Here is a 25920-nt window from a genome sequence, read left to right as displayed (position 1 = left end):
TTGCCTGTTAGATGGTTTATGCGAAAGTTGTATGTGTCAAAGGGCTAATAAGAACATCGTCTAAGTGTGATTTTGTTTTAACAGGATAGGATAAAGAGTCTGACAATAGATGAGTGCCAACAACTTCTACAAAGATGCCTCACTCGTGAACCTAGTCTCATCTTTGACCTCATGAGTCTCACCCCTGATCCCCCTCAACCAGGACCTCCTCATCCACAGGCACCCAGCTGGTGTGTCTGTAGAAACTGCAGAAATATGGCAACACTGCTGGAACAGAAATGCTGTCAACAACAACCACAAAACTGCACATCACTGTTGCCACACATGGAGCTGTACATCTTGCAAGAGGTTGTACTGAGACTGGCCAGGCGAATCTGGAATGACCTTAGGGCAGAGGTGGACATCCAGGATACGGGAGAAAGTCACAGACAGTTCCGCTATGCTGCATATAGGAACTTTGTTGTCTGGCAATACGGTGTTCTGGGACCAGGATATAGAATTGTTATAGCTTCATGCTGTGTGTGGAAAATTAGAGATCGTTTCCCGGATCCTCATGGCAATTACGTAGGCTTTATTCCGGCCAGAGTCTAAACCTATTGTGTACTCACAATAAATCTTCTTAATTGCTGTTTATTCTAAGATATCTCAGGAGCTATACTTGCACAGTAAAATTAGCTGGATCAATACATGTGTGTATTTGACACAAAAATTTTGCACCATTTACCTTTGTTGATATGCTGATAATAAAGTCTCTTCATGTACTTCATATGAGTTTCCCATACTTCTATAAAATATTTGTAAGTGGCTTTAGAAAGTTCACAAAGTACAATAGTTTATGTAGATTGTATGTGATAACTGTTTATAACTTACATGTGCCATTATAAATAAAATTTACCCCTTAGAAAACCATAAATACGAATAAATGTTTTGCACATTTTGTATTTTATTAGCTCTAATGTATAAATTATATACCGTTCTTTTATACATGGCATACATTCACCAGAAAATGTCAGATATGGCACAATGTGAACAGGGGAAATGTAAAAAGTATAGATACGGCCCCCTTTATATGTGTGAGATGGTTGACCTGTAAAAAAAACATAGGTTTACATATCATTAGGACTTTATAGGTATAAAAAGATATACCTTTTTAAAATAATTCTATCCTATGTAACAGCAGTGTACACTGTAGAGGTTTTAATTAAACAAAATAAGGCACTTGACTTGAATACAACTCACCTAGTCCTCGGCGGTCTTTCTTTTCCTTCAATTGTTGTACTGTTGGGGCAGGCCCACCAGACAACAGCCCCAGCCTTCGTGGATCATCAAGTGTAAGAGGCTGCTTTCCTGTCATCCTCTTAGGAGCCAACAGTCTTGAATGGAGAATGGCACTCTGTAGATCTGGGATGTACTTGTAGGTTTTTGGATTCTTGATGATGTACAGCCGCCACATCTTAGATTTTTTGTTAAAAATTTTGCCGTACCTCAGAGGTGTAAACAAAAACATGTCAATATTGCCATTGCATGCATAGAATCAATTATCTAGTGTAGGTAAACAGTTATAAGAAACTTACTGATGTGAGCCATCAGCATTTGTTCGTGCTCCTCGGTTTAGGTGGTAGTTATAATCAAGCCCTGCCAACAGGGTCCGAGCATAGTACACTGGTGGTTTGAAGCAGAAGCGCTTTGAGGCATACATAAGAATATGGTTATGGAATGACTCCAGGTCTGAGGTCGATCTATAAACAAACAATAAAGGAACAAATAAGACAATATTTGAAACCGGCATTTATGAAAATTTGATAAAGCAGCATTTTGGTGGTTTATAACATAATTGCATTCCTAAAATGTCTACCTGAAAGTGAGATACTTGGGTATGTTTTTCAACCAGCGTGCGTCATAAACGATCTTTTGGAGTCTTTCGTGTGCTGCAGAGCCCTTTGGAATCCAGTCTTTATTCCTGTCTTCCTCCAAAGACCCATGTCGACAGGCCCCAAAGTACCACTCATGTACGCCAGTCACATGATGCAGAACACCTGTCCACAGATCCTGTAATAAAACATTTATGAATTGTAAATCATGTGTAATACAAAAAACATTTGACAAACCTCCTTTACACATTAGTTTACTCTAATTGCTTAGTAAAATATACAGTAAATAAAAACTTACGTTGAAAGCTTCAAACGTTTCTGCTTCCTTACAGCTGTACCAAAAGTGGTTGCAAATGTCTCTGTTCCAACTCAGAAGCAGGGAACAGTCCTTCTAATGTCCGGCCTAAAAAAAATTGTATAGGTATAAAATAATTAAATAATAAAATAATACCAGAGGATAAACACATATCAATAACAGTATACATGCAGCCAGAATCTTTTTACTAAGGTTCTTTGCACCATGCCAGATATCCAGGCTGTGTTTCACACCGCAGTCTTTGTATTGGCCACTGTCTGTAAAACATCAAAGTAGTATTATTATTCATTGAACAGCACACTTTTTTTTATTGAAGTAATAAAGTGCCTTTGTGATGGAATCCTTCACTGTGCATTTTTCAATTGGAAGAATAAGGAAGTCTAGCAGCATCTTTATAACGTCATGATAGACTATGGATGCGGGACGACCGATGACGTCTTCCTCTGTGAGGACCATAGGTGCGTCAGGTGGAGTAGTAAATTCATGGCTTTCATCTTCCTTATCTTCCGGATCATCGTGCACAGTCTCATCAAGGCCAAAGACAGGATAATCCTCTAGCGACATTCCATTTGGGAGAGCAACACCAGACCTGCAAATGTAAAGAAAAATATATTTCACACATCACCCGGTAAACAAAAGCTTCTGCCAGCCACTCTGGTCCGAATTAACATTAGTCTGGTAGCTTTCCACACCAACACCTACAATGGGTTTTTACATATAGTTGATAACCCTAGCAGTTCCGTGGTTTTCGCATCTGTATTGCTTTCGGAGACTGATTGCAGGAAGAAGGTCTTTTGGACATGCAACAAAGGTTTAGCCGCAATGAAAATCATACACTATATTGAACAAAATGTACAAGCATCACAGTCTTTCCATTTACAAAATGATAAATAATAATTATAATAATAATAATAATAATACACATACCTAATGACAATTTGCGGATCCAGATTTTCTGCTTCATCCACGTCAGCGGAGGTTTCCCAGGTCTCGTGTTCTTCTGAGAGCTCAACCTCCTCGGTCTCATCTTCTTCTGTGGATGACTGTGATTGTGTCTCTGTATCCGGAGTCCAAGTTTCATCCCATGTGTCATCATCCCAGTCAATCCTTTTGAATGAAGTTATTTTAGTGCCCCTTTCAGTACCATCACAAATAAAGACCCTAAAACAGTAAAACTTACATTGAATTTTGTAGATTGTTGAAGGCATATTCATCAATCTCAACTGCATTTACACTAGTTGAGGACCTAGAAAAAATATTCAGTAAATTACCCAATATAAAGCAAAAACAACTAAAGTTTAAAAAGAAAAAGGTATCTTCTCAGAAATCTACAATTGTATTTACCTTGCTTTCTCTTGTGAAACAGTTCTTCTTTCTTCCTCACTGCTACTACTGCTGGCCATTTTCTCAATTCCCTTCACAGAGAAATCTGCTTCTCTATAAATTACACACATATAGAAGATAGAATCTGTTGCTAATCCTTGTTGGAACAGTCACAAATACAAGACTTAGTTTCTACTGTAAATAATTTACCTTGATGATAAATATGATAATAACTTACCGATCAGACAGTGACTCCTCAATTGTGGACACAGCTGGTGGCTGGGGTCGGGCCCATTGAGTGTGTGTCAGCGGAGTGGATGTTATTTTATCATAGCTTTAACAAATATTGAATTATACACACGTTAGTTGTTTGTTCTAACAAAGTACAAGCATAAAACATATTTTATATTTTAATGCACAGATATGCATCAAAGTAGATTGTTTGGAAGGGCATCCAAATTTGGGTAGTCACGTTTGGTGGCACAATTATGTTGCAAATTATAAACTAACTCAAAAACATTCATGCAAGACAAAATGTCAAATGCCCTTCCGTGTTTTATTTACTTATTATACTGATCGATTGAGTGACCGAGGACTCAAGACATGATATGCAATGGAGAAGTAGCTTGTTGCATTTGTGTAATAAATACTATGGTGGAATTATCGAAAATGAACACACAAGGTTTTAGAATATTTCAGCATGATACCATTTACCATTTGGTCATAAGGCTACTTTAGACAAATTGAGATGTTTACCGTGTCTACGCGGTGCATGACTTGTGCCAGGGCTAGCATCGCTAATCATAGCTTACCTTTTACTAGCAGTGATTTTAAATGGATTTCTGCAAATAGCATGACAAACTTTACCTGTCTAGTAGAATCTTCGCCAATGCGGCATCAGTGGGAAGCCCAACCTGTGTTTTTAGTGCACGCCAGCGTGTGAAATGTTCACCCAAAATCACTCTGGTCTTGTTTCGATGTTCAGCGGCCTGTCTCTTCTTTTCATACACTTCGTGTACACTTTTTCTTTTTCGACCCTCAGCCATTTTCAAAGGAATAGCTGAAACCGTAACTCACACATAATACACCTGAAAGTGTGCATGCGCAGAAAGCTAAAAATACATAGGGACGAGCACGTACGACGGCCTTACGTAAACATATAACCAGAATGATTGACACTTAGGTGGACCAATAGTTTAGACTACCCACCCGGAAAAAGAAAATCCTCCGCTTTACCTTTAATGTTACTCAGGAAACAGGTCACAGGTTTAATTCGTTTGAAGTACTTGTACTAAATATTACGCTCTTAGATGTAAGGAAGAAATCCCTATTATCTCTAGCCTTGGCTACTGTATATAGACCTCCAGGGCCCTATGCTGATTTCCTAAAAGAGTTTGCAGAGTTTCTCTCAGATCTATTGGTCATTACCGATAAAGCAATAATTGTTGGAGATTTTAACATACACGTAGATAACACAAATGATGCGTTAGGGACTGCGTTTACAGATTTATTAAACTCTTTTGGGGTCAAGCAAAACGTCAGTGGTCCCACTCATCGTCTAAATCATACACTAGACTTAATTATATCATATGGAACCAATCCAACTGATATAGATATTATACCGCAAAGTGACAATCTCACTGATCATTACATGGTATCTTGTATAATACATACTGCTGAAATTTGTCATGTTGCGCCACGTTATAGACCAGGCAGAACAATCCTTCCAACCACTATAGATAGATTCTCAAATAGCTTACCTGATCTATCTCAGCTGCTCAGTGAACCCAAACAAACAGATGAACTAGAGGAAATGACTAGCAGTTTGAGCACCATTTTCTCTAGTACATTAGATATTGTTGCACCAATTAGATCAAAAAAGGTTAGAGAGAAAACTAAAGCACCTTGGTACAATAGTGCTACGCATGTTATCAGGAGAGAAACTCGTAATTTAGAGCGTAAATGGAAACAAACTAATTGAGAGGTCTTTAGAATCGCGTGGAAAGACAGTATGTCACGTTATAAAAAGGCTCTAAAAGCAGCCAGGGCTGAGCATCTCCACAAACTAATAGAAAATAACCAAAATAATCCAAGGTTTTTATTCAACACCGTGGCTAGACTAACAAATATACACACATCACCAGAGCAAAATATTCCGTTACAGTATAGTAGTAATGATTTTATGAACTACTTTAATGAGAAAATAGAAAGAATCCGTAACACAATTGTAAATGTACACTCTTTTATGGTGTCTTATGATTCAGCCTCAATTATCGCCCCTCTGGAACAACTACACTGCTTTACAACTATAGGACAGGAAGAGCTAAATAAACTTATCATTGCATCGAAACCAACAACATGTTTATTAGATCCAATACCCACTAAACTACTGAAAGAAGTGTTACCTGTAGTGGAAGAGCCTCTTCTCAATATAATTAACTCGTCTTTATTTTTAGGTCATGTTCCAAGAATATTCAAGCTGGCATTAATACAACCTCTCATTAAGAAACCGCAATTAGACCCAAATAACTTAGCAAATTACAGACCCATTTCAAATCTTCCATTTATGTCTAAAATACTAGAAAAAATTGTGTCCGCTCAATTGTGCTCTTTCTTGCAAGAAAATGAGATATATGAAAAATTCCAGTCAGGATTCAGACCGCATCATAGCACAGAAACTGCGCTAGTTAAAATTACAAATGATTTACTTTTAGCTTCTGACCAAGGCTGTATCTCAATACTAGTTCTACTCGATCTTAGCGCTGCGTTCGACACTATCGATCATAAAATACTCCTGGATCGACTACAAAACTACACTGGTGTTCAGGGACAGGCATTAAGCTGGTTTAGATCGTACTTATCAGACCGTTACCATTTTGTCTGTTTAAATGGGGAAAAATCGAAGATAACGTCAGTAGACTATGGAGTGCCGCAAGGATCGGTGTTAGGCCCTCTGCTATTCTCAATATATATGCTCCCACTTGGTAATATTATAAGAAAACATGGAATTAATTTCCACTGTTATGCTGATGACACTCAATTATATATTTCATCACGGCCAGATGAAAACACTAACTTATCAAATTTGACAGAGTGTCTCAAAGATATAAAATGCTGGATGACGCGTAATTTCCTGCTACTAAATTCAGATAAAACAACAAATTCAGAGGTATTACTTATTGGTCCAAAAAACTACCCACAAACTCACTTACAATACAACTTTAATATAGAAGGATGTCCTGTTACTTTATCCACTACAGTAAAAGACCTGGGTGTTATACTAGACCGCAACTTGTCTTTCGAAAATCATATTTCATATGTTACAAGAACAGCCTTTTTCCACCTTAGAAACATTACAAAGCTACGTAACATGCTATCTGTTTCTGATGTAGAAAAGTTAGTTCATGCATTCATGACCTCGAGACTAGATTATTGTAATGCTTTATTAGCTGGCTGTCCTGCATCCTCAATAAACAAGCTACAGTTAGTGAAAAATGCAGCTGCTAGAGTTCTTACTAGGTCAAGAAAATATGATCATATAACACCAATTTTATCATCTCTACACTGGTTACCTATCAAATTCCGTATCAATTACAAAGTACTATTACTGACCTATAAAGCCCTAAATGGTTTAGCTCCTGTGTATTTAATGGACCTTCTATCGCCCTACAATCCATCGCGTTCTTTAAGATCACTAAATTCGAGGCTTCTGGTCATTCCTAGGATATCTAAGTCCACTAGAGGAGGGAGGGCGTTCTCACATTTAGCTCCTAAACTCTGGAATAGCCTTCCTGATATTGTTCGAGGCTCTGACTCGCTGTCCCAGTTTAAAACTAGATTAAAGACGCATCTCTTTAGCCAAGCATTTACATAATGCTTACCTTTTATACCACTGCTGAATCAAGTCAAGTCAAGTCAAGTCAAATATATTTATATAGCGCTTTTCACAATACAGATTGTATCAAAGCTGCTTCACAGTATCAATCAAAACAACTTAATGTTTGTTTATTACTGGAAAAAAGACATCCAAGTTTGGTAGAGCTGATCAATGGTATGATTGGTTAATTAATTTGAATATCCCCAACTGAGCAAGCCAAAGGCAACAGTGGCAAGGAACCGAAAAACTCCATCCAGTGACCTAATGGTGTCCTAACACCCCATCAGGTGACCCAATGGAGAAAAAAAACCTTGGGAGAACCCAGGCTCAGTCGGGGGCCAGTTCTCCTCTGGCGTTTATGAACTAGAGGCCGAATTTACAGTAACTGTAAGATAAAAAATTTATATGAATGCCTGGCTAAATAGATGCGTCTTCAGTCTAGTTTTAAACTGGGAGAGCGAGTCTGAGCAACGAACAATATCAGGAAGGCTATTCCAGAGCTTCGGAGCTAAATGTGAAAATGCTCTGCCTCCTTTGGTGGATCTGGATATCCTAGGAATGACCAGAAACCTCGAATCTAGTGATCTTAAAGAGCGCGATGGATTGTAAGGCGATAGAAGATCCGTTAAATAGACTGGAGCTAAACCATTTAGAGCTTTATAAGTCAAAAGCAATACCTTGTAATTAATACGGAACTTTATAGGTAACCAATGAAGTGATGATAAAATCGGTGTTATATGATCATATTTTCTTAATCTAGTAAGAACTCTAGCGGCTGCATTTTGGACTAACTGTAGCTTGTTTATTGAAGATGCAGGACAACCAGCTAATAAAGCATTACAGTAATCTAGTCTCGAGGTCATGAATGCATGAACTAACTTTTCTGCATCAGAGACTGATAGCATATTACGTAGCTTAGCAATGTTTCTAAGGTGGAAAAAGGCTGTTTTTGTAACATATGAAATATGCTTTTCAAAAGACAGGTTGCAGTCTAATGTAACACCCAGGTCTTTTACTGTAGCGGATAGAGTAACAGGGCATCCTACTATGTTAAAGTCGTGCTGTGAAAGGTTTTGTGGACGGTTTTTAGAACCGATAAGTATTACCTCTGTCTTGTCTGGATTTAATAAAAGAAAATTATGCGTCATCCAATCTTTTATATCTTTAACACAGTCTGTCAATTTGGATAATTTAGCGTATTCATCTGGCCGTGAGGAAATATATATTTGAGTGTCATCAGCATAACAATGGAAACTAATTCCATGTTTCCTTAGAATATTACCAAGTGGCAGCATATATATTGAGAATAATAAAGGGCCTAACACAGATCCCTGCGGCACTCCATAGTTTGCCGAAGTTATAATCGATTTTTCTCCATTTAAGTAGACGAAATGGTAGCGGTCAGATAAGTATGACCTGAACCAGCTTAATGCTTGTCCTTGAACACCAGTGTAATTTTGTAGTCGATCTAAGAGTATTGTGTGATCTATAGTATCGAACGCAGCACTAAGATCAAGTAAAACTAGTACTGAGATACAGCCTTGGTCCGAAGCTAAAAGTGAATCAGCTAAAAGTGAATCAGATCAAATGCATTTAATATTATAAAACTTGAAGAGTCTGTAGGTTATTTGTATAGGTTGCATAGTATTTACAGTCATTACGTTCCTGTGTATATCAGAATCAGAATCAGAATCAGAAAGAGCTTTATTGCGTGAATGACGGGTGGTTGGGTAGATATTGTGTTTTGCGGTAGGTGGTATGCCATACGGAACCGTTGCCACTGAACCTGCTTTAACGACGACAGTGGGGCTCGACAGCCTTAGTCAAACGGGTCGGCGCGTATGGTTGGGCTGCGGAGAGATTGTGAGATTGTGGTTGGGTCTCAGCAGCAGGAGGGATGTAGAGGTCAGTAAGCAGGGCTGAGTTGAGTGGGGGACGGAGGGGGGTGACTCTGGGACGCAAGAATCACTGTCTTCATGTTTTCTATCATTTACGCCCGTGTTATGGAAATCATTATGAACAGCAGCTACGCTAATTATTTTCCCTTTTTGCTTTTCTGCTGTTATCTCGGGATGCGAGTCCCGAGAAAAACGGCGTTCGTCAGCTCCAGTTTGTATCCAGCCTTTCACGGAGACTTCAGATACCCCAATCACAAAGCCTGTGAAGAGAAGACTCAACACCGGCGATATGGACCCTCTATGGTGGACGGCACTGATCCTCAACAGCTCGTCTCAACACCGGCGTGATTACTTGGACTTCCAAAAGATGGAAATGGATAAATATTCTAAATGTTCCGATCCAATCTGCCTTGTAATGCTGCCCGAATCATAAATCATGCACTGTTCCTTCGTTGGCCAGAGGAGAACTGGCCCTCCGACTGAGTCTGGTTTCTCCCAAGGTTTTTTTCTCCATTCTGTCACCTGATGGAGTTTTGGTTCCTTGCCACTGTTGCCTTGGCTTTTGGCTTGCTTAGTTGGGGACATTTAATATTCAATAATATTATTGATCTGCCTTACTTAAGGTGGACGTTGACTCAATTTTCTTTTAGAAACAAACTCTGTTATACTATTTTCATGTTATCACTGTGAAGCTGCTTTGATACAATCTGTATTGTAAAAAGCGCTATATAAATAAAGGTGACTTGACTTGACTTGACTTACCTTTCCTTACCTTTCCACGTAGATATGTTCCTGCAGACGCCAACCTTGAGGGTGCCATCCGTGAGGTGCACATCTTCGCAGATGCCTCTGAGCAAGCTTATGGAGCTGTAGCCTACATGAGAACTGAGAACAAGGAAGGCCAGATCTACCTGTCTTTTATCCTTGCTTGTTCACGAGTAGCTCCAAGACGTCTGCATTCCATACCACGCCTGGAGCTTTGTGGAGCACTGGTTGCAGCGCAGCTGGCTCGTGTCCTTGAGAGGGAACTTACCTTGCAATGGCTCGAACTGTGTTGTGGTCAGACTCCACTACAGTACTAACCTGACTACACTCCCAGTCTTGCCGCTACAAGGTCTTCGTGGGCGCCAGAATAGCGGAGATACAGGAGTTAACAGAGAAGTGCACTTGGCGCTACGTGGACTCGGCGAACAATCCTGCTGATTATTTGACGAGAGGGAAGACCCTGGAGGCCCTAATAGATCCCAACCGATGGTCTCAAGGACCTCCCTTCCTTCTCCAGAACCCAGCCACCTGGCCAGAAAGACCCAGCACCGAGCCATTTGAGGACAGACAAGAATTCCGGAAGGCCACCTTCTGTGGAATAACGGTTACCTCACCAATGTTGATCAGCAGGGATGACAAGGTGTACCACACCAGGCAGGAGCTCATAGATGCCACTGCTCAAGAAATCCTAGGACAAACCCCTTCCAGTTCACCGACTAATGCTGAAGAGTAACCGTCCTCTGTTAAGACTGCTTTACTTATGTACATGTTTTATCCCAAACAAAGAGCAACTTCCACATCCTGCTTCTTCGTTCAGAAAATCTGTGTGTTTGCCCTGTTCAAACTCCTCATTGACTAAGCCACATGAATGAGATGGACCATTAGTAGGGCAAGCGAATCGTTGTCCAGTGGCCTGTCGAAGTAGTTGTTCATCCGAATTACTTTGTGTGCTGGCCTTGTTTAAATGCCAATGTGTTGTCCCAAACAAAGAGCAACTTCCACATCCTGCTTGTTCGTTCAGAAAATCTGTGTGTTTGTGTGTGCATGCCCTGTTCAAACTCCTCATTGACTAAGCCACGTGAATGAGATAGACAAATAGTAGGGCAAGCAAATCGTGCTTGATGTTTGGAATGTTCTTAAAAGGAGAACAGAAAGATATATTGAAGGATTGTATTGGTATTTTAAGTATGAAAAAATGTTGCAAAGCTTTTATGTTGTTTTTACTCCAAGGGTTTCTAAAGTTTTAAAAGATCTAGCATGGAATGTACCTGAAAGTGATTTGGATTTTTAATTTTAATTTTTACTTTTATTTTGTATATTTTAAATGGCATCATGATATTTTTCACAAGGACAAGGTTCACGTGACATTCTCTCTCTGGATTTCGAGGATCGGTTCAGGCAGATTCTGTAGGCTGTGGTTGTGGTCTCCGCATTCTGTCTGTTTTTATTGGTCCACACCTTTTGCTCTTTCATTGTGACATTACTAGAGGTGTGCAAATTTCTTCTCTGCTGATTTTCCTACTTATTGCTTGTAGATGATTGGTTGTAAATGTATAAAAAAAAAAAAAAATAAAAAAAAAAAAATAAATAAGGCACTGGCCTCCTAAGCCAGGGATTGTGGGTTCGAGTCCCATCTGGGGTGGTTTACAGCAGAGTGGTGCAGCGGAAGCGTGCTGGGCCCATTACCCAGAGGTCGATGGATCGAAACCATCCTCTGCTAAGACTGCTTTACTTATGTACATGTTTTATCCCAATCAAAGACCAACTTCCACATCCTGCTGGTTCGTTCAGAAAATCTGTGTGTTTGTGTCTGCATGCCCTGTTCAAACTCCTCATTGAATAAGGCACCTGAATGAGATGGACAATTAGTAGGGCAAGCGAATCGTGTCCCAGTGGCCTGTCGAAGTAGTTGTTCATCCGGATTACTTTGTGTGCTGGCCTTGTTTAAATGCCAATGATGTTGTTGTCACTAAAGCCAAGGTCTTTCACAGCCCCGGTGGCCTAATGGATAAGGCACTGGCCTCCTAAGACAGGAATTGTGGGTTCGTTTCCGATCTGATGTGTATTACAGCAGAGTGGCGCAGCGGAAGCGTGCTGGGCCCATAACCCAGAGGTCGATGGATCGAAACCATCCTCTAATAAGAATGCTTTACTTATGGACATGTTTCATCCCAAACAAAGAGCAACTTCCACATCCTGCTTGTTCGTTCAGAAAATCTGTGGGTACTTCTCAATATCCTTCCTCGTCTCCTCGCTCCTCCGTCCTCCATCCTATGACCCGGAAACCAATCAAGCACAGCCATCTTGAAGGACATCTCAATTCTCTAATTGCACCGCGAGGAGTCGAGGATCGAGGAGTGAGGAGGCTTTCAGAGGAGTTATGAGCAAGGATACACAGGTGTATCCTATGCGGAAGTGTTTTATTGACTAAACGTGACGCACGTATACATTCTCCTCCCCCTTGACATCGGTCATAATAATTTGAATTTATACTTTACCTTTGCAGTTTATATAAACCACACATCTCACATATTTCAGGAGGGTATCTTGCTTTATTATTATTCATTATGAATTTCTTAAATAAACAAGCTTCAACAACATAAGGGAAGATCCTTTGAGCGCTACTGATGACGCTGTGAAGTGACATTCGAGTGAGCAAGTATTCCAATGCCAATGATGTTTTTGTCACTTATGTACATGTTTTATCCCAAACAAAGAGCAACTTCCACATCCTGCTTGTTCGTTTCAGAAAATCTGTGAGTTTGTGTGTGTATACCCTGTTCAAATGCGTCATTGACTAAGCTACCTGAAGGACAATTAGTAGGGCAAGCGAATCTTGTCCTAATGGCCTGTCGAAGTAGTCGTTCATCCGGATTACTTTGTGTGCTGGCCTTGTTTAAATGCCAATGATGTTGTTGTCACTAAAGCCAAGGTCTTTCACAGCCCTGGTGGCCTAATGGATAAGGCACTGGCCTCCTAAGCCAGGGATTGGGGTTCGAGTCCCATCTGGGGTGGTTTACAGCAGAGTGGCGCAGCGGAAGCGTGCTGGGCCCATAACCCAGAGGTCGATGGATCGTAACCATCCTCTGCTAAGACTGCTTTACTTATGTACATGTTTTATCCCAATCAAAGACCAACTTCCACATCCTGCTTGTTCTTTCAGAAAATCTGTGTGTTTGTGTGTGCATGCCCTGTTCAAACTCCTCATTGACTAAGCCACGTGAATGAGATAGACAAATAGTAGGGCAAGCAAATCGTGTCCCAGTGGCCTGTCGAAGTAGTTGTTCATCCGGATTACTTTGTGTGCTGGCCTTGTTTAAATGCCAATGACGTTGTTGTCACTAAAGCCAAGGTCTTTCACAGCCCCGGTGGCCTAATGGATAAGGCACTAGCCTCCTAAGACAGGAATTGTGGGTTCGTTTCCGATCTGATGTGGATTACAGCAGAGTGGCGCAGCGGAAGCGTGCTGGGCCCAAAACCCAGAGGTCGATGGATCGAAACCATCCTCTGCTAAGACTGCTGTACTTATGTACATGTTTTATCCCAAACACAGAGCAACTTCCACATCCTGCTTGTTCGTTCAGAAAATCTGTGAGTTTGTGTGTGTGTGCCCTGTTCAAATGCGTCATTGACTAAGCTACCTGAAGGACAATTAGTAGGGCAAGCGAATTGTGTCCCAGTGGCCTGTCGAAGTAGTCGTTCATCCAGATTACTTTGTGTGCTGGCCTTGTTTAAATGCCAATGATGTTGTTGTCACTAAAGCCAAGGTCTTTCACAGCCCCGGTGGCCTAATGGATAAGGCACTGGCCTCCTAAGACAGGAATTGTGGGTTCGTTTCCGATCTGATGTGTATTACAGCAGAGTGGCGCAGCGGAAGCGTGCTGGGCCCATAACCCAGAGGTGGATGGATTGAAACCATCCTCTGCTAAGAATGCTTTACTTATGGACATGTTTCATCCCAAACAAAGAGCAACTTCCACATCCTGCTTGTTCGTTCAGAAAATCTGTGGGTACTTCTCAATATCCTTCCTCGTCTCCTCGCTCCTCCGTCCTCCATCCTATGACCCGGAAACCAATCAAGCACAGCCATCTTGAAGGACATCTCAATTCTCTAATTGCACCGCGAGGAGTCGAGGATCGAGGAGTGAGGAGGCTTTCAGAGGAGTTATGAGCAAGGATACACAGGTGTATCCTATGCGGAAGTGTTTTATTGACTAAACGTGACGCACGTATACATTCTCCTCCCCCTTGACATGGGTCATAATAATTTGAATTTATACTTTACCTTTGCAGTTTATATAAACCACATATCTCACATATTTCAGGAGGGTATCTTGCTTTATTATTATTCATTATGAATTTCTTAAATAAACAAGCTTCAACAACATAAGGGAAGATCCTTTGAGCGCTACTGATGACGCTGTGAAGTGACATTCGAGTGAGCAAGTATTCCAATGCCAATGATGTTTTTGTCACTTATGTACATGTTTTATCCCAAACAAAGAGCAACTTCCACATCCTGCTTGTTCGTTTCAGAAAATCTGTGAGTTTGTGTGTGTATACCCTGTTCAAATGCGTCATTGACTAAGCTACCTGAAGGACAATTAGTAGGGCAAGCGAATCTTGTCCCAATGGCCTGTCGAAGTAGTCGTTCATCCGGATTACTTTGTGTGCTGGCCTTGTTTAAATGCCAATGATGTTGTTGTCACTAAAGCCAAGGTCTTTCACAGCCCCGGTGGCCTAATGGATAAGGCACTGGCCTCCTAAGCCAGGGATTGTGGGTTCGAGTCCCATCTGGGGTGGTTTACAGCAGAGTGGCGCAGCGGAAGCGTGCTGGGCCCATAACCCAGAGGTCGATGGATCGTAACCATCCTCTCCTAAGACTGCTTTACTTATGTACATGTTTTATCCCAATCAAAGACCAACTTCCACATCCTGCTTGTTCTTTCAGAAAATCTGTGTGTTTGTGTGTGCATGCCCTGTTCAAACTCCTCATTGACTAAGCCACGTGAATGAGATAGACAAATAGTAGGGCAAGCAAATCGTGTCCCAGTGGCCTGTCGAAGTAGTTGTTCATCCGGATTACTTTGTGTGCTGGCCTTGTTTAAATGCCAATGATGTTGTTGTCACTAAAGCCAAGGTCTTTCACAGCACCGGTGGCCTAATGGATAAGGCACTGGCCTCCTAAGCCAGGGATTGTGGGTTCTAGTCCCATCTGGGGTGGTTTACAGCAGAGTGGCGAAGCGGAAGCGTGCTGGGCCCATAACCCAGAGGTCGATGGATCGAAACCATCCTCTGCTAAGACTGCTTCACTTATGTATATGTTTTATCCCAAACAAAGAGCATCTTCCACATCCTGCTTGTTCGTTCAGAAAATCTGTGAGTTTGTGTGTGTGTGCCCTGTTCAAATGCGTCATTGACTAAGCTACCTGAAGGACAATTAGTAGGGCAAGCGAATCGTGTCCCAGTGGCCTGTTGAAGTAGTCGTTCATCCAGATTACTTTGTGTGCTGGCCTTGTTTAAATGCCAATGATGTTGTTGTCACTAAAGCCAAGGTGTTTCACAGTTTTATCCCAAAAAAAGAGCAACTTCCACATCCTGCTAGTTCGTTCAGAACAATCTGGGTTGGTTTACAGCAGAGTGCCGCAGCGGAGGCGTGCTGGGCCCATGACCCAGAGGTCGATGGATTGAAACCATCCTCTGCTAAGACTGCTTTACTTATGTACATGTTTTATCCCAAACAAAGAGTGAAGTGGTTTTCAATCTTTCCGAAAAATAACTTCGCAGAGATCTTTGATGCCAGAAATAATTAGACTTTATTTTCGAACGCCGTTCCGTTCCATAGAACGGCGCTCTAACGCTCTGGCTCTCCGGCCCACTGGCCCTCTGGCCTTCCAGCGCGCTCCCGAGTATATTTTGGTTCAGAGTTATATACATAAATCTTCTTCCAAAGAAGGTAGCACACCCTATAGATAGTTTTGGGTAAAGGTCTTTTACCATGTGACTTCTCGGAATAGAATTTTCTGCAGCAAACAACATTCCATTCAAGGTCTTTCACATACACAGAGGAAATACAAAGTCACAGACAGAAGAAATAATTGTGTCCAAATATATAGCTAAATTACTTGTTTTCTAAATAATAAAATCTTCAACAAGAGCAACTTCCACATCCTGCTTGTTTGTTCAGACAATCTGTGTTTGCCCTGTTCAAACTCCTCATTGTCTAAGCCACCTGAATGAGATGGACAATTAGTAGGGCAAGCGAATCTTGTCCCAGTGGCCTGTCGAAGTAGTCGTTCATCCGGATTACTTTGTGTGCTGGCCTTGTTTAAATGCCAATGATGTTGTTGTCACTAAAGCCAAAGTAATGGGGGCACATGAACACAGGTCTTTCAGAGCCCCGGTGGCCTAATGGATAAGGCACTGGCCTCCTAAGACAGAAATTGCCTAAGACAACCCAGAGGTCGATAGATCGAAACCATCCTCTGCTAAGACTGCTTTACTTATGTACATGTTTTATCCCAAACAAAGAGCAACTTCCACATCCTGCTTGTTCGTTCAGAAAATCTGTCTGTTTGTGTGTGCATGCCCTGTTCAAACTCCTCATTGACTAAGTCACGTGAATGAGATGGATAATTAGTAGGGCAAGCGAATCGTGTCCCAGTGGCCTGTCTAAGTAATTGTTCATCCGGATTAATTTGTGTGCTGGCCTTGTTTAAATGCCAATGATGTTTTTGTCACTTATGTACATGTTTTATCCCAAACAAAGAGCAACTTCCACATCCTGCTTGTTCGTTTCAGAAAATCTGTGAGTTTGTGTGTGTATACCCTGTTCAAATGCGTCATTGACTAAGCTACCTGAAGGACAATTAGTAGGGCAAGCGAATCTTGTCCCAATGGCCTGTCGAAGTAGTCGTTCATCCGGATTACTTTGTGTGCTGGCCTTGTTTAAATGCCAATGATGTTGTTGTCACTAAAGCCAAGGTCTTTCACAGCCCTGGTGGCCTAATGGATAAGGCACTGGCCTCCTAAGCCAGGGATTGGGGTTCGAGTCCCATCTGGGGTGGTTTACAGCAGAGTGGCGCAGCGGAAGCGTGCTGGGCCCATAACCCAGAGGTCGATGGATCGTAACCATCCTCTGCTAAGACTGCTTTACTTATGTACATGTTTTATCCCAATCAAAGACCAACTTCCACATCCTGCTTGTTCTTTCAGAAAATCTGTGTGTTTGTGTGTGCATGCCCTGTTCAAACTCCTCATTGACTAAGCCACGTGAATGAGATAGACAAATAGTAGGGCAAGCAAATCGTGTCCCAGTGGCCTGTCGAAGTAGTTGTTCATCCGGATTACTTTGTGTGCTGGCCTTGTTTAAATGCCAATGACGTTGTTGTCACTAAAGCCAAGGTCTTTCACAGCCCCGGTGGCCTAATGGATAAGGCACTAGCCTCCTAAGACAGGAATTGTGGGTTCGTTTCCGATCTGATGTGGATTACAGCAGAGTGGCGCAGCGGAAGCGTGCTGGGCCCAAAACCCAGAGGTCGATGGATCGAAACCATCCTCTGCTAAGACTGCTGTACTTATGTACATGTTTTATCCCAAACACAGAGCAACTTCCACATCCTGCTTGTTCGTTCAGAAAATCTGTGAGTTTGTGTGTGTGTGCCCTGTTCAAATGCGTCATTGACTAAGCTACCTGAAGGACAATTAGTAGGGCAAGCGAATTGTGTCCCAGTGGCCTGTCGAAGTAGTCGTTCATCCAGATTACTTTGTGTGCTGGCCTTGTTTAAATGCCAATGATGTTGTTGTCACTAAAGCCAAGGTCTTTCACAGCCCCGGTGGCCTAATGGATAAGGCACTGGCCTCCTAAGACAGGAATTGTGGGTTCGTTTCCGATCTGATGTGTATTACAGCAGAGTGGCGCAGCGGAAGCGTGCTGGGCCCATAACCCAGAGGTCGATGGATTGAAACCATCCTCTGCTAAGAATGCTTTACTTATGGACATGTTTCATCCCAAACAAAGAGCAACTTCCACATCCTGCTTGTTCGTTCAGAAAATCTGTGGGTACTTCTCAATATCCTTCCTCGTCTCCTCGCTCCTCCGTCCTCCATCCTATGACCCGGAAACCAATCAAGCACAGCCATCTTGAAGGACATCTCAATTCTCTAATTGCACCGCGAGGAGTCGAGGATCGAGGAGTGAGGAGGCTTTCAGAGGAGTTATGAGCAAGGATACACAGGTGTATCCTATGCGGAAGTGTTTTATTGACTAAACGTGACGCACGTATACATTCTCCTCCCCCTTGACATGGGTCATAATAATTTGAATTTATACTTTACCTTTGCAGTTTATATAAACCACATATCTCACATATTTCAGGAGGGTATCTTGCTTTATTATTATTCATTATGAATTTCTTAAATAAACAAGCTTCAACAACATAAGGGAAGATCCTTTGAGCGCTACTGATGACGCTGTGAAGTGACATTCGAGTGAGCAAGTATTCCAATGCCAATGATGTTTTTGTCACTTATGTACATGTTTTATCCCAAACAAAGAGCAACTTCCACATCCTGCTTGTTCGTTTCAGAAAATCTGTGAGTTTGTGTGTGTATACCCTGTTCAAATGCGTCATTGACTAAGCTACCTGAAGGACAATTAGTAGGGCAAGCGAATCTTGTCCCAATGGCCTGTCGAAGTAGTCGTTCATCCGGATTACTTTGTGTGCTGGCCTTGTTTAAATGCCAATGATGTTGTTGTCACTAAAGCCAAGGTCTTTCACAGCCCCGGTGGCCTAATGGATAAGGCACTGGCCTCCTAAGCCAGGGATTGTGGGTTCGAGTCCCATCTGGGGTGGTTTACAGCAGAGTGGCGCAGCGGAAGCGTGCTGGGCCCATAACCCAGAGGTCGATGGATCGTAACCATCCTCTCCTAAGACTGCTTTACTTATGTACATGTTTTATCCCAATCAAAGACCAACTTCCACATCCTGCTTGTTCTTTCAGAAAATCTGTGTGTTTGTGTGTGCATGCCCTGTTCAAACTCCTCATTGACTAAGCCACGTGAATGAGATAGACAAATAGTAGGGCAAGCAAATCGTGTCCCAGTGGCCTGTCGAAGTAGTTGTTCATCCGGATTACTTTGTGTGCTGGCCTTGTTTAAATGCCAATGATGTTGTTGTCACTAAAGCCAAGGTCTTTCACAGCCCCGGTGGCCTAATGGATAAGGCACTGGCCTCCTAAGCCAGGGATTGTGGGTTCTAGTCCCATCTGGGGTGGTTTACAGCAGAGTGGCGAAGCGGAAGCGTGCTGGGCCCATAACCCAGAGGTCGATGGATCGAAACCATCCTCTGCTAAGACTGCTTCACTTATGTATATGTTTTATCCCAAACAAAGAGCATCTTCCACATCCTGCTTGTTCGTTCAGAAAATCTGTGAGTTTGTGTGTGTGTGCCCTGTTCAAATGCGTCATTGACTAAGCTACCTGAAGGACAATTAGTAGGGCAAGCGAATCGTGTCCCAGTGGCCTGTTGAAGTAGTCGTTCATCCAGATTACTTTGTGTGCTGGCCTTGTTTAAATGCCAATGATGTTGTTGTCACTAAAGCCAAGGTGTTTCACAGTTTTATCCCAAAAAAAGAGCAACTTCCACATCCTGCTAGTTCGTTCAGAACAATCTGGGTTGGTTTACAGCAGAGTGCCGCAGCGGAGGCGTGCTGGGCCCATGACCCAGAGGTCGATGGATTGAAACCATCCTCTGCTAAGACTGCTTTACTTATGTACATGTTTTATCCCAAACAAAGAGTGAAGTGGTTTTCAATCTTTCCGAAAAATAACTTCGCAGAGATCTTTGATGCCAGAAATAATTAGACTTTATTTTCGAACGCCGTTCCGTTCCATAGAACGGCGCTCTAACGCTCTGGCTCTCCGGCCCACTGGCCCTCTGGCCTTCCAGCGCGCTCCCGAGTATATTTTGGTTCAGAGTTATATACATAAATCTTCTTCCAAAGAAGGTAGCACACCCTATAGATAGTTTTGGGTAAAGGTCTTTTACCATGTGACTTCTCGGAATAGAATTTTCTGCAGCAAACAACATTCCATTCAAGGTCTTTCACATACACAGAGGAAATACAAAGTCACAGACAGAAGAAATAATTGTGTCCAAATATATAGCTAAATTACTTGTTTTCTAAATAATAAAATCTTCAACAAGAGCAACTTCCACATCCTGCTTGTTTGTTCAGACAATCTGTGTTTGCCCTGTTCAAACTCCTCATTGTCTAAGCCACCTGAATGAGATGGACAATTAGTAGGGCAAGCGAATCTTGTCCCAGTGGCCTGTCGAAGTAGTCGTTCATCCGGATTACTTTGTGTGCTGGCCTTGTTTAAATGCCAATGATGTTGTTGTCACTAAAGCCAAAGTAATGGGGGCACATGAACACAGGTCTTTCAGAGCCCCGGTGGCCTAATGGATAAGGCACTGGCCTCCTAAGACAGAAATTGCCTAAGACAACCCAGAGGTCGATAGATCGAAACCATCCTCTGCTAAGACTGCTTTACTTATGTACATGTTTTATCCCAAACAAAGAGCAACTTCCACATCCTGCTTGTTCGTTCAGAAAATCTGTCTGTTTGTGTGTGCATGCCCTGTTCAAACTCCTCATTGACTAAGTCACGTGAATGAGATGGATAATTAGTAGGGCAAGCGAATCGTGTCCCAGTGGCCTGTCTAAGTAATTGTTCATCCGGATTAATTTGTGTGCTGGCCTTGTTTAAATGCCAATGATGTTTTTGTCACTTATGTACATGTTTTATCCCAAACAAAGAGCAACTTCCACATCCTGCTTGTTCGTTTCAGAAAATCTGTGAGTTTGTGTGTGTATACCCTGTTCAAATGCGTCATTGACTAAGCTACCTGAAGGACAATTAGTAGGGCAAGCGAATCTTGTCCCAATGGCCTGTCGAAGTAGTCGTTCATCCGGATTACTTTGTGTGCTGGCCTTGTTTAAATGCCAATGATGTTGTTGTCACTAAAGCCAAGGTCTTTCACAGCCCTGGTGGCCTAATGGATAAGGCACTGGCCTCCTAAGCCAGGGATTGTGGGTTTGAGTCCCATCTGGGGTGGTTTACAGCAGAGTGGCGCAGCGGAAGCGTGCTGGGCCCATAACCCAGCGGTCGATGGATCGTAACCATCCTCTGCTAAGACTGCTTTACTTATGTACATGTTTTATCCCAATCAAAGACCAACTTCCACATCCTGCTTATTCGTTCAGTAAATCTGTGTGTTTGTGTGTGCATGCCCTCTTCAAACTCTTCATTGACTAAGGCACCTGAATGAGATGGACAATTAGTAGGGCAAGCGAATCGTGTCCCAGTGGCCTGTCAGGTAGTTGTTCATCACTAAAGCCAAGGTCTTTCACAGCCCTGGTGGCCTAATGGATAAGGCACTGGCCTCCTAAGACAGGAATTGTGGGTCCGTTTCCGATCTGATGTGGATTAAAGCAGAGTGGCGCAGCGGAAGCGTGCTGGGCCCATAACCCAGAGGTCGATGGATCGAAACCATCCTCTGCTAAGACTGCTTCACATATGTATATGTTTTATCCCAAACAAAGAGCAACTTCCACATCCTGCTTGTTCGTTTCAGAAAATCTGTGAGTTTGTGCGTGTATACCCTGTTCAAATGCGTCACTGACTAAGCTACCTGAAGGACAATTAGTAGGGCAAGCGAATCGTGTCCCAGTGGCCTGTCGAAGTAGTTGTTCATCCGGATTACTTTGTGTGCTGGCCTTGTTTAAATGCCAATGTTGTTGTTGTCACTTAAGCCAAGGTCTTTCTTAGCCCCGGTGGCCTAATGGATAAGGCACTGGCCTCCTAAGACAGGAATTGTGGGTTCGTTTCCGATCTGATGTGGATAACAGCAGAGTGGCGCAGCGGAAGCGTGCTGGGCCCATAACCCAGAGGTCGATGGATCGAAACCATCCTCTGCTAAGAATGCTTCACTTATGGACATGTTTCATCCCAAACAAAGAGCAACTTCCACATCCTGCTTGTTCGTTCAGAAAATCTGTGTGTTTGTGTGTGCATGCCCTGTTCAAACTCCTCATAGACTAAGCCACGTGAATGAGATAGACAAATAGTAGGGCAAGTAAATCGTGTCCCAGTGGCCTGTCGAAGTAGGCAAGGCAAGTTTATTTATATAGCACATTTCATACACAATGGTAATTCAAAGTGCTTTACATAGAAGAAATTAAAATAATCAAAAGAAATCAGAATAATTAAAACAGTTTAGAATAAAAGATAAAATACAGAAATCAGAATAATTAAAACATAAAATAAAATACAGTGCAAACAGTCGGACGAACAGTGGCACAGTGCTCATTCAGTAAATGCACAGTTAAACAGATGTGTTTTGAGTCTGGATTTGAATGTGACTACTGTAGGAGCACATCTGATCTCTTCTGGAAGCTGGTTCCAGCTGCGGCTGGCATAGTAGCTAAAAGCAGACTCGCCGTGCTTCGAGTGAACCCTTGGTATTTCTAGCCGATGTGATCCTAATGATCTGAGTGATCTGTTGGGTTTATATTCACTGAGCATATCTGCAATGTATTGAGGTCCTAGGCCATTGAATGATTTATATACCAGTAATAATACTTTAAAATCAATCCTAAATGTAACTGGCAGCCAGTGTAAAGACCTGAGGACTGGTGTGATGTGTTCATATTTTCTGGTTCTGCTCAGAATCCTAGCAGCAGCGTTCTGTATGAGCTGCAACTGTCTTATGGTCTTTTTGGGAAGGCCAGTGAGAAGTCCATTACAATAATCCACCCTACTGGTGATGAAAGCATGCACAAGTTTTTCTAAGTCTTGACTTGAAACAAAGCATCTAATTCTTGCAATATTTTTCAGGTGATAATATGCTGATTTAGTTATTGCTTTGACATGACTACTGAAACTAAGGTCTGACTCCAGAGACACACCCAGATTCCTGACAATTTTTAGTTGTTTGACCCCTAGACTGAAGGTATGCGTTCACCTTGAGAACTTCATCTTTGTTTCCAAACGCAATGACTTCAGTTTTGTCTTTGTTTAACTGAAGAAAGTTTTGGCACATCCAATTGTTTACTTCATCAATGCATTGGCAAAGGGAGTCAATGGGGCTGTAATCGTTAGGCGATAGGGATAAGTAGAGCTGTGTGTTTCGTCTGCATAGCTATGGTAAGCGATTTGGTTCTTTCTCATTATTTGGCTCATTGGGAGCATGTACAGGTTGAATAGGAGTGGCGCAAGAATTGAGCCTTGAGGGACTCCGCATGTCATGGATGTCCACTCAGACTTATGGTCTCCTATACTCACATAATAACCTCTGCCTCCTAAGTATGACCTGAACCATTTTAGGACTATCCCAGAAAGCCCGACCCAGTTTTCCAGCCTGTCAAGAAGTATTTTGTGATCGACAGTGTCAAATGCAGCACTGAGGTCGAGTAGTACCAGCACTGATAATTTGCCTGTATCAGTATTTAAGCGAATATCATTTATTATCTTTATGAGCGCGGTCTCTGTACTGTGGTGCGGTCGGAAACCAGATTGAAAATGGTCAAAGTATCCATTCGAGCTTAAGAATTTGTTCAGCTGATTGAAGACAACTTTTTCAATGATCTTGCCTATGAAAGGAAGATTTGAGATTGGTCTATAGTTGTTTAATATGGTCTTATCCAGATTGCTCTTTTTCAGGAGGGGCTTGACAACAGCAGTTTTCAGGGAGGTCGGAAAACTCCCAGAGAGAAGTGAGGCATTTACCACTTCTAGGAGATCTGCTTCTAAGCTGTGTAACACATTTTTGAAAAAAGATGTGGGAAGTGCATCAAGGGCGCAGGTTGATGTTTTTAGTTGCTGTACGGTTTCTTCCAAAATTTTGCCATCAATTTCTTCGAAATCAGACATAGTGGCTACTTTCTCGTGCTGTTGTCTGATCTGCCTGACACCAGCGCAACTCAAGGATGAGCTGATCACCTTTCTGATATTATTGATTTTCTCAGAGAAGAAAGAAGCAAACTCACTGCACTTTCTCACTGAGAGCATTTCACTGGGAATCTGGCTTGGGGGGTTTGTCAGTCTCTCTACAGTAGCAAAAAGAGTGCGCGTGTTGTTTATATTGCTGTTTATAATATTCGAGAAAAAAGTCTGTCTAGCTTTGCTTAGTTCCTTATTGAAAGCATGGATGCTGTCTTTGTAGATGTTATAATGGACTACAAGTTTTGTCTTCCGCCACATGCGCTCTGCTTTTCTGCATTGTCTTTTCATATTTTGCACTGCTGTTGAGTTTCTCCAAGGTGCTTTTTGTCTGCCACTCTTCTTCCTGACTTTCACAGGAGCAATATCATCAATTACACTCTTAACTTTTGAGTTAAAAGAATCAAGGAGAAAATCAACAGAGTCAGCAGATATGCTTGGTGTTAAAGATATAGCCTTCATAAATAGTACACTAGTGTTCTCATTTAAGCATCTCTTCTTGACAGACACAGATCTAGCTTCAATGGCAAGAGAGATCAATATATCAAAGAAAATACAAAAATGATCAGACAGTGCTACATCCTTAATAACAATTGATGAAATGTTTAGACCCTTACTGTTAAGTAAATCTAGAGTGTGTCCACGATTATGTGTGGCTCCATGTACATGCTGAGTCAGATCAAAAGTTTTTAAAACAGTTTTGATTTCTTTTGCCATATTGTTTTCTGCATTATCTATGTGGATGTTAAAATCTCCAGCAATGGCAAAGCAGTCAAACTCTGAGGAAATTGTTGATAACAGTTCTGTTAAGTTCTCAGCAAAAGCTGGAGAGTATTTTGGAGGCCTGTAAACAATGATAAGTAAAATGCGTGGAGCACCTTTTAACACAATACCCAGATATTCGAAAGACGGGTAATTCCCAAATGACATTTGCTTACATTGATAGACATCTTTATAAAGAGCAGCTAAACCTCCGCCTCTTCTGACAGCTCTGCAGACACTCATAAAAGTAAAGTTAGGAGGGGCTGTTTCATTGAGGACTGTTGCACTGCAACTTTCTTCTAGCCAAGTTTCATTTAGCAACATAAAATCCAGGTTGTATGTGGTTATTAAGTCGTTGACTAAAAGTGATTTATTTTTAAGTGAGCGGATGTTTAAAAGTGCTAACTTAACAGTCTTACTTTTTGTCCCCACAGCAATCTTGGTATGTCGTGTAATAGGCACCAGATTAGATGGGTTTGCTGTACGGCTTTTGAAGGCCTTAGACTTTCTATCATGTAATCGAACAGCAATAGAAAAAGATACAGGCACACTGGGTTCCCGCTTGTTCTGTAAACATTTGAGAAAGTTATTGTTATCATAGCGGGGACCCGACACATATCACTGAGAGCTGGTATCAGTTGTTTTTGGTTCACCTCGAGCCGCCGGAGGAGGGTGTGGGCCCTGGCGCTGTGGCAGAGGCCGAAGAGCTCTCACAGGAGGAGGGGGAGGGCGAGCTGGGCCCGTAGGCTTTGGTGGTTGTGGGGCCTGGCGTTTTTTGGTTGGTATCTGGGGGCTCGCAGCAAAAGAGTGGGATAGTCTAGTTCCAGCATGCACCAGTTGTTCCATTTTCTCTGAGAAGCACAGAAGTGGAGATGCTGGAGAGAGTGATAATGTTTCCGGTGAGAGTGATTTTTGCTCTGGTGTTATTGGAGGCTGTAATATGCTGTCCTGGTTTCCCTGGCTGTTTTCCAGAAAGTCGTCCTTGGGTGCTGTATGTTGGAGCAGTGCTGGTATGTCACAGTCTGTCTGTGGTGAGCTCTGTGGGCAGGGCTCAGCTGAGATTGTGTCCGTGAGCAGAGGTTGTTGTGGCTGAGTGGTGTTAT

The 25920-nt window shown here is 42.1% G+C and overlaps 1 protein-coding gene, 1 long non-coding RNA gene and 6 other non-coding genes across 8 annotated transcripts; 6 read left to right on the top strand and 2 right to left on the bottom strand.

Moving 5' to 3' along the window:
* Positions 1–1438: 1438 nt before the first annotated feature.
* On the bottom strand, positions 1439–2268 carry LOC143703955 (uncharacterized). Its single transcript, XR_013191501.1, has 4 exons — positions 2170–2268; positions 1856–2049; positions 1575–1739; positions 1439–1484 (listed from the first exon to the last, which is right to left on the bottom strand). It is a non-coding gene; the product is annotated as an uncharacterized LOC143703955 (long non-coding RNA).
* A 204-nt stretch (positions 2269–2472) lies between these two features.
* LOC143703903 (uncharacterized) lies at positions 2473–4556 on the bottom strand. The gene is made up of 6 exons (XM_077197379.1): positions 4378–4556; positions 3749–3844; positions 3532–3624; positions 3368–3433; positions 3115–3294; positions 2473–2776 (listed from the first exon to the last, which is right to left on the bottom strand). The coding sequence occupies exons 1-6, from the start codon at positions 4554–4556 to the stop codon at positions 2473–2475; spliced, it is 918 nt and encodes a 305-aa protein (XP_077053494.1).
* Positions 4557–13491: 8935 nt separating this feature from the next.
* Positions 13492–13563, top strand: trnal-caa (transfer RNA leucine (anticodon CAA)). The gene has a single exon. It is a non-coding gene; the product is annotated as a tRNA-Leu (tRNA).
* Positions 13564–14779: 1216 nt separating this feature from the next.
* On the top strand, positions 14780–14852 carry trnar-ccu (transfer RNA arginine (anticodon CCU)). Its single transcript has one exon. It is a non-coding gene; the product is annotated as a tRNA-Arg (tRNA).
* A 2691-nt stretch (positions 14853–17543) lies between these two features.
* On the top strand, positions 17544–17615 carry trnal-caa (transfer RNA leucine (anticodon CAA)). Its single transcript has one exon. It is a non-coding gene; the product is annotated as a tRNA-Leu (tRNA).
* A 1216-nt stretch (positions 17616–18831) lies between these two features.
* trnar-ccu (transfer RNA arginine (anticodon CCU)) lies at positions 18832–18904 on the top strand. Its single transcript has one exon. It is a non-coding gene; the product is annotated as a tRNA-Arg (tRNA).
* A 348-nt stretch (positions 18905–19252) lies between these two features.
* On the top strand, positions 19253–19325 carry trnar-ccu (transfer RNA arginine (anticodon CCU)). The gene has a single exon. It is a non-coding gene; the product is annotated as a tRNA-Arg (tRNA).
* Positions 19326–21096: 1771 nt separating this feature from the next.
* On the top strand, positions 21097–21169 carry trnar-ccu (transfer RNA arginine (anticodon CCU)). Its single transcript has one exon. It is a non-coding gene; the product is annotated as a tRNA-Arg (tRNA).
* Positions 21170–25920: the final 4751 nt, after the last annotated feature.

This window comes from Siphateles boraxobius, unplaced genomic scaffold, assembly GCF_051911475.1.
Source record: "Siphateles boraxobius isolate OS27281-9 unplaced genomic scaffold, OSU_SipBor_1 39, whole genome shotgun sequence".
Taxonomy (NCBI): domain Eukaryota; kingdom Metazoa; phylum Chordata; class Actinopteri; order Cypriniformes; family Leuciscidae; genus Siphateles; species Siphateles boraxobius.
This window is presented reverse-complemented; position numbering and strand designations above follow the sequence as displayed.

What these genes read in the sequence shown, in the direction of transcription:
- LOC143703903 (XM_077197379.1), bottom strand. Translation starts at nt 4,556, where the DNA reads ATGGCTGAGGGTCGAAAAAGAAAAAGTGTACACGAAGTGTATGAAAAG. An exon ending in GAGGAGTCACTGTCTGATCG is followed by an intron (nt 3,625 to 3,748) that starts GTAAGTTATTAT and finishes TGTAATTTATAG; the next exon opens with AGAAGCAGATTTCTCTGTGA. An exon ending in AACAATCTACAAAATTCAAT is followed by an intron (nt 3,295 to 3,367) that starts GTAAGTTTTACT and finishes TTCATTCAAAAG; the next exon opens with GATTGACTGGGATGATGACA.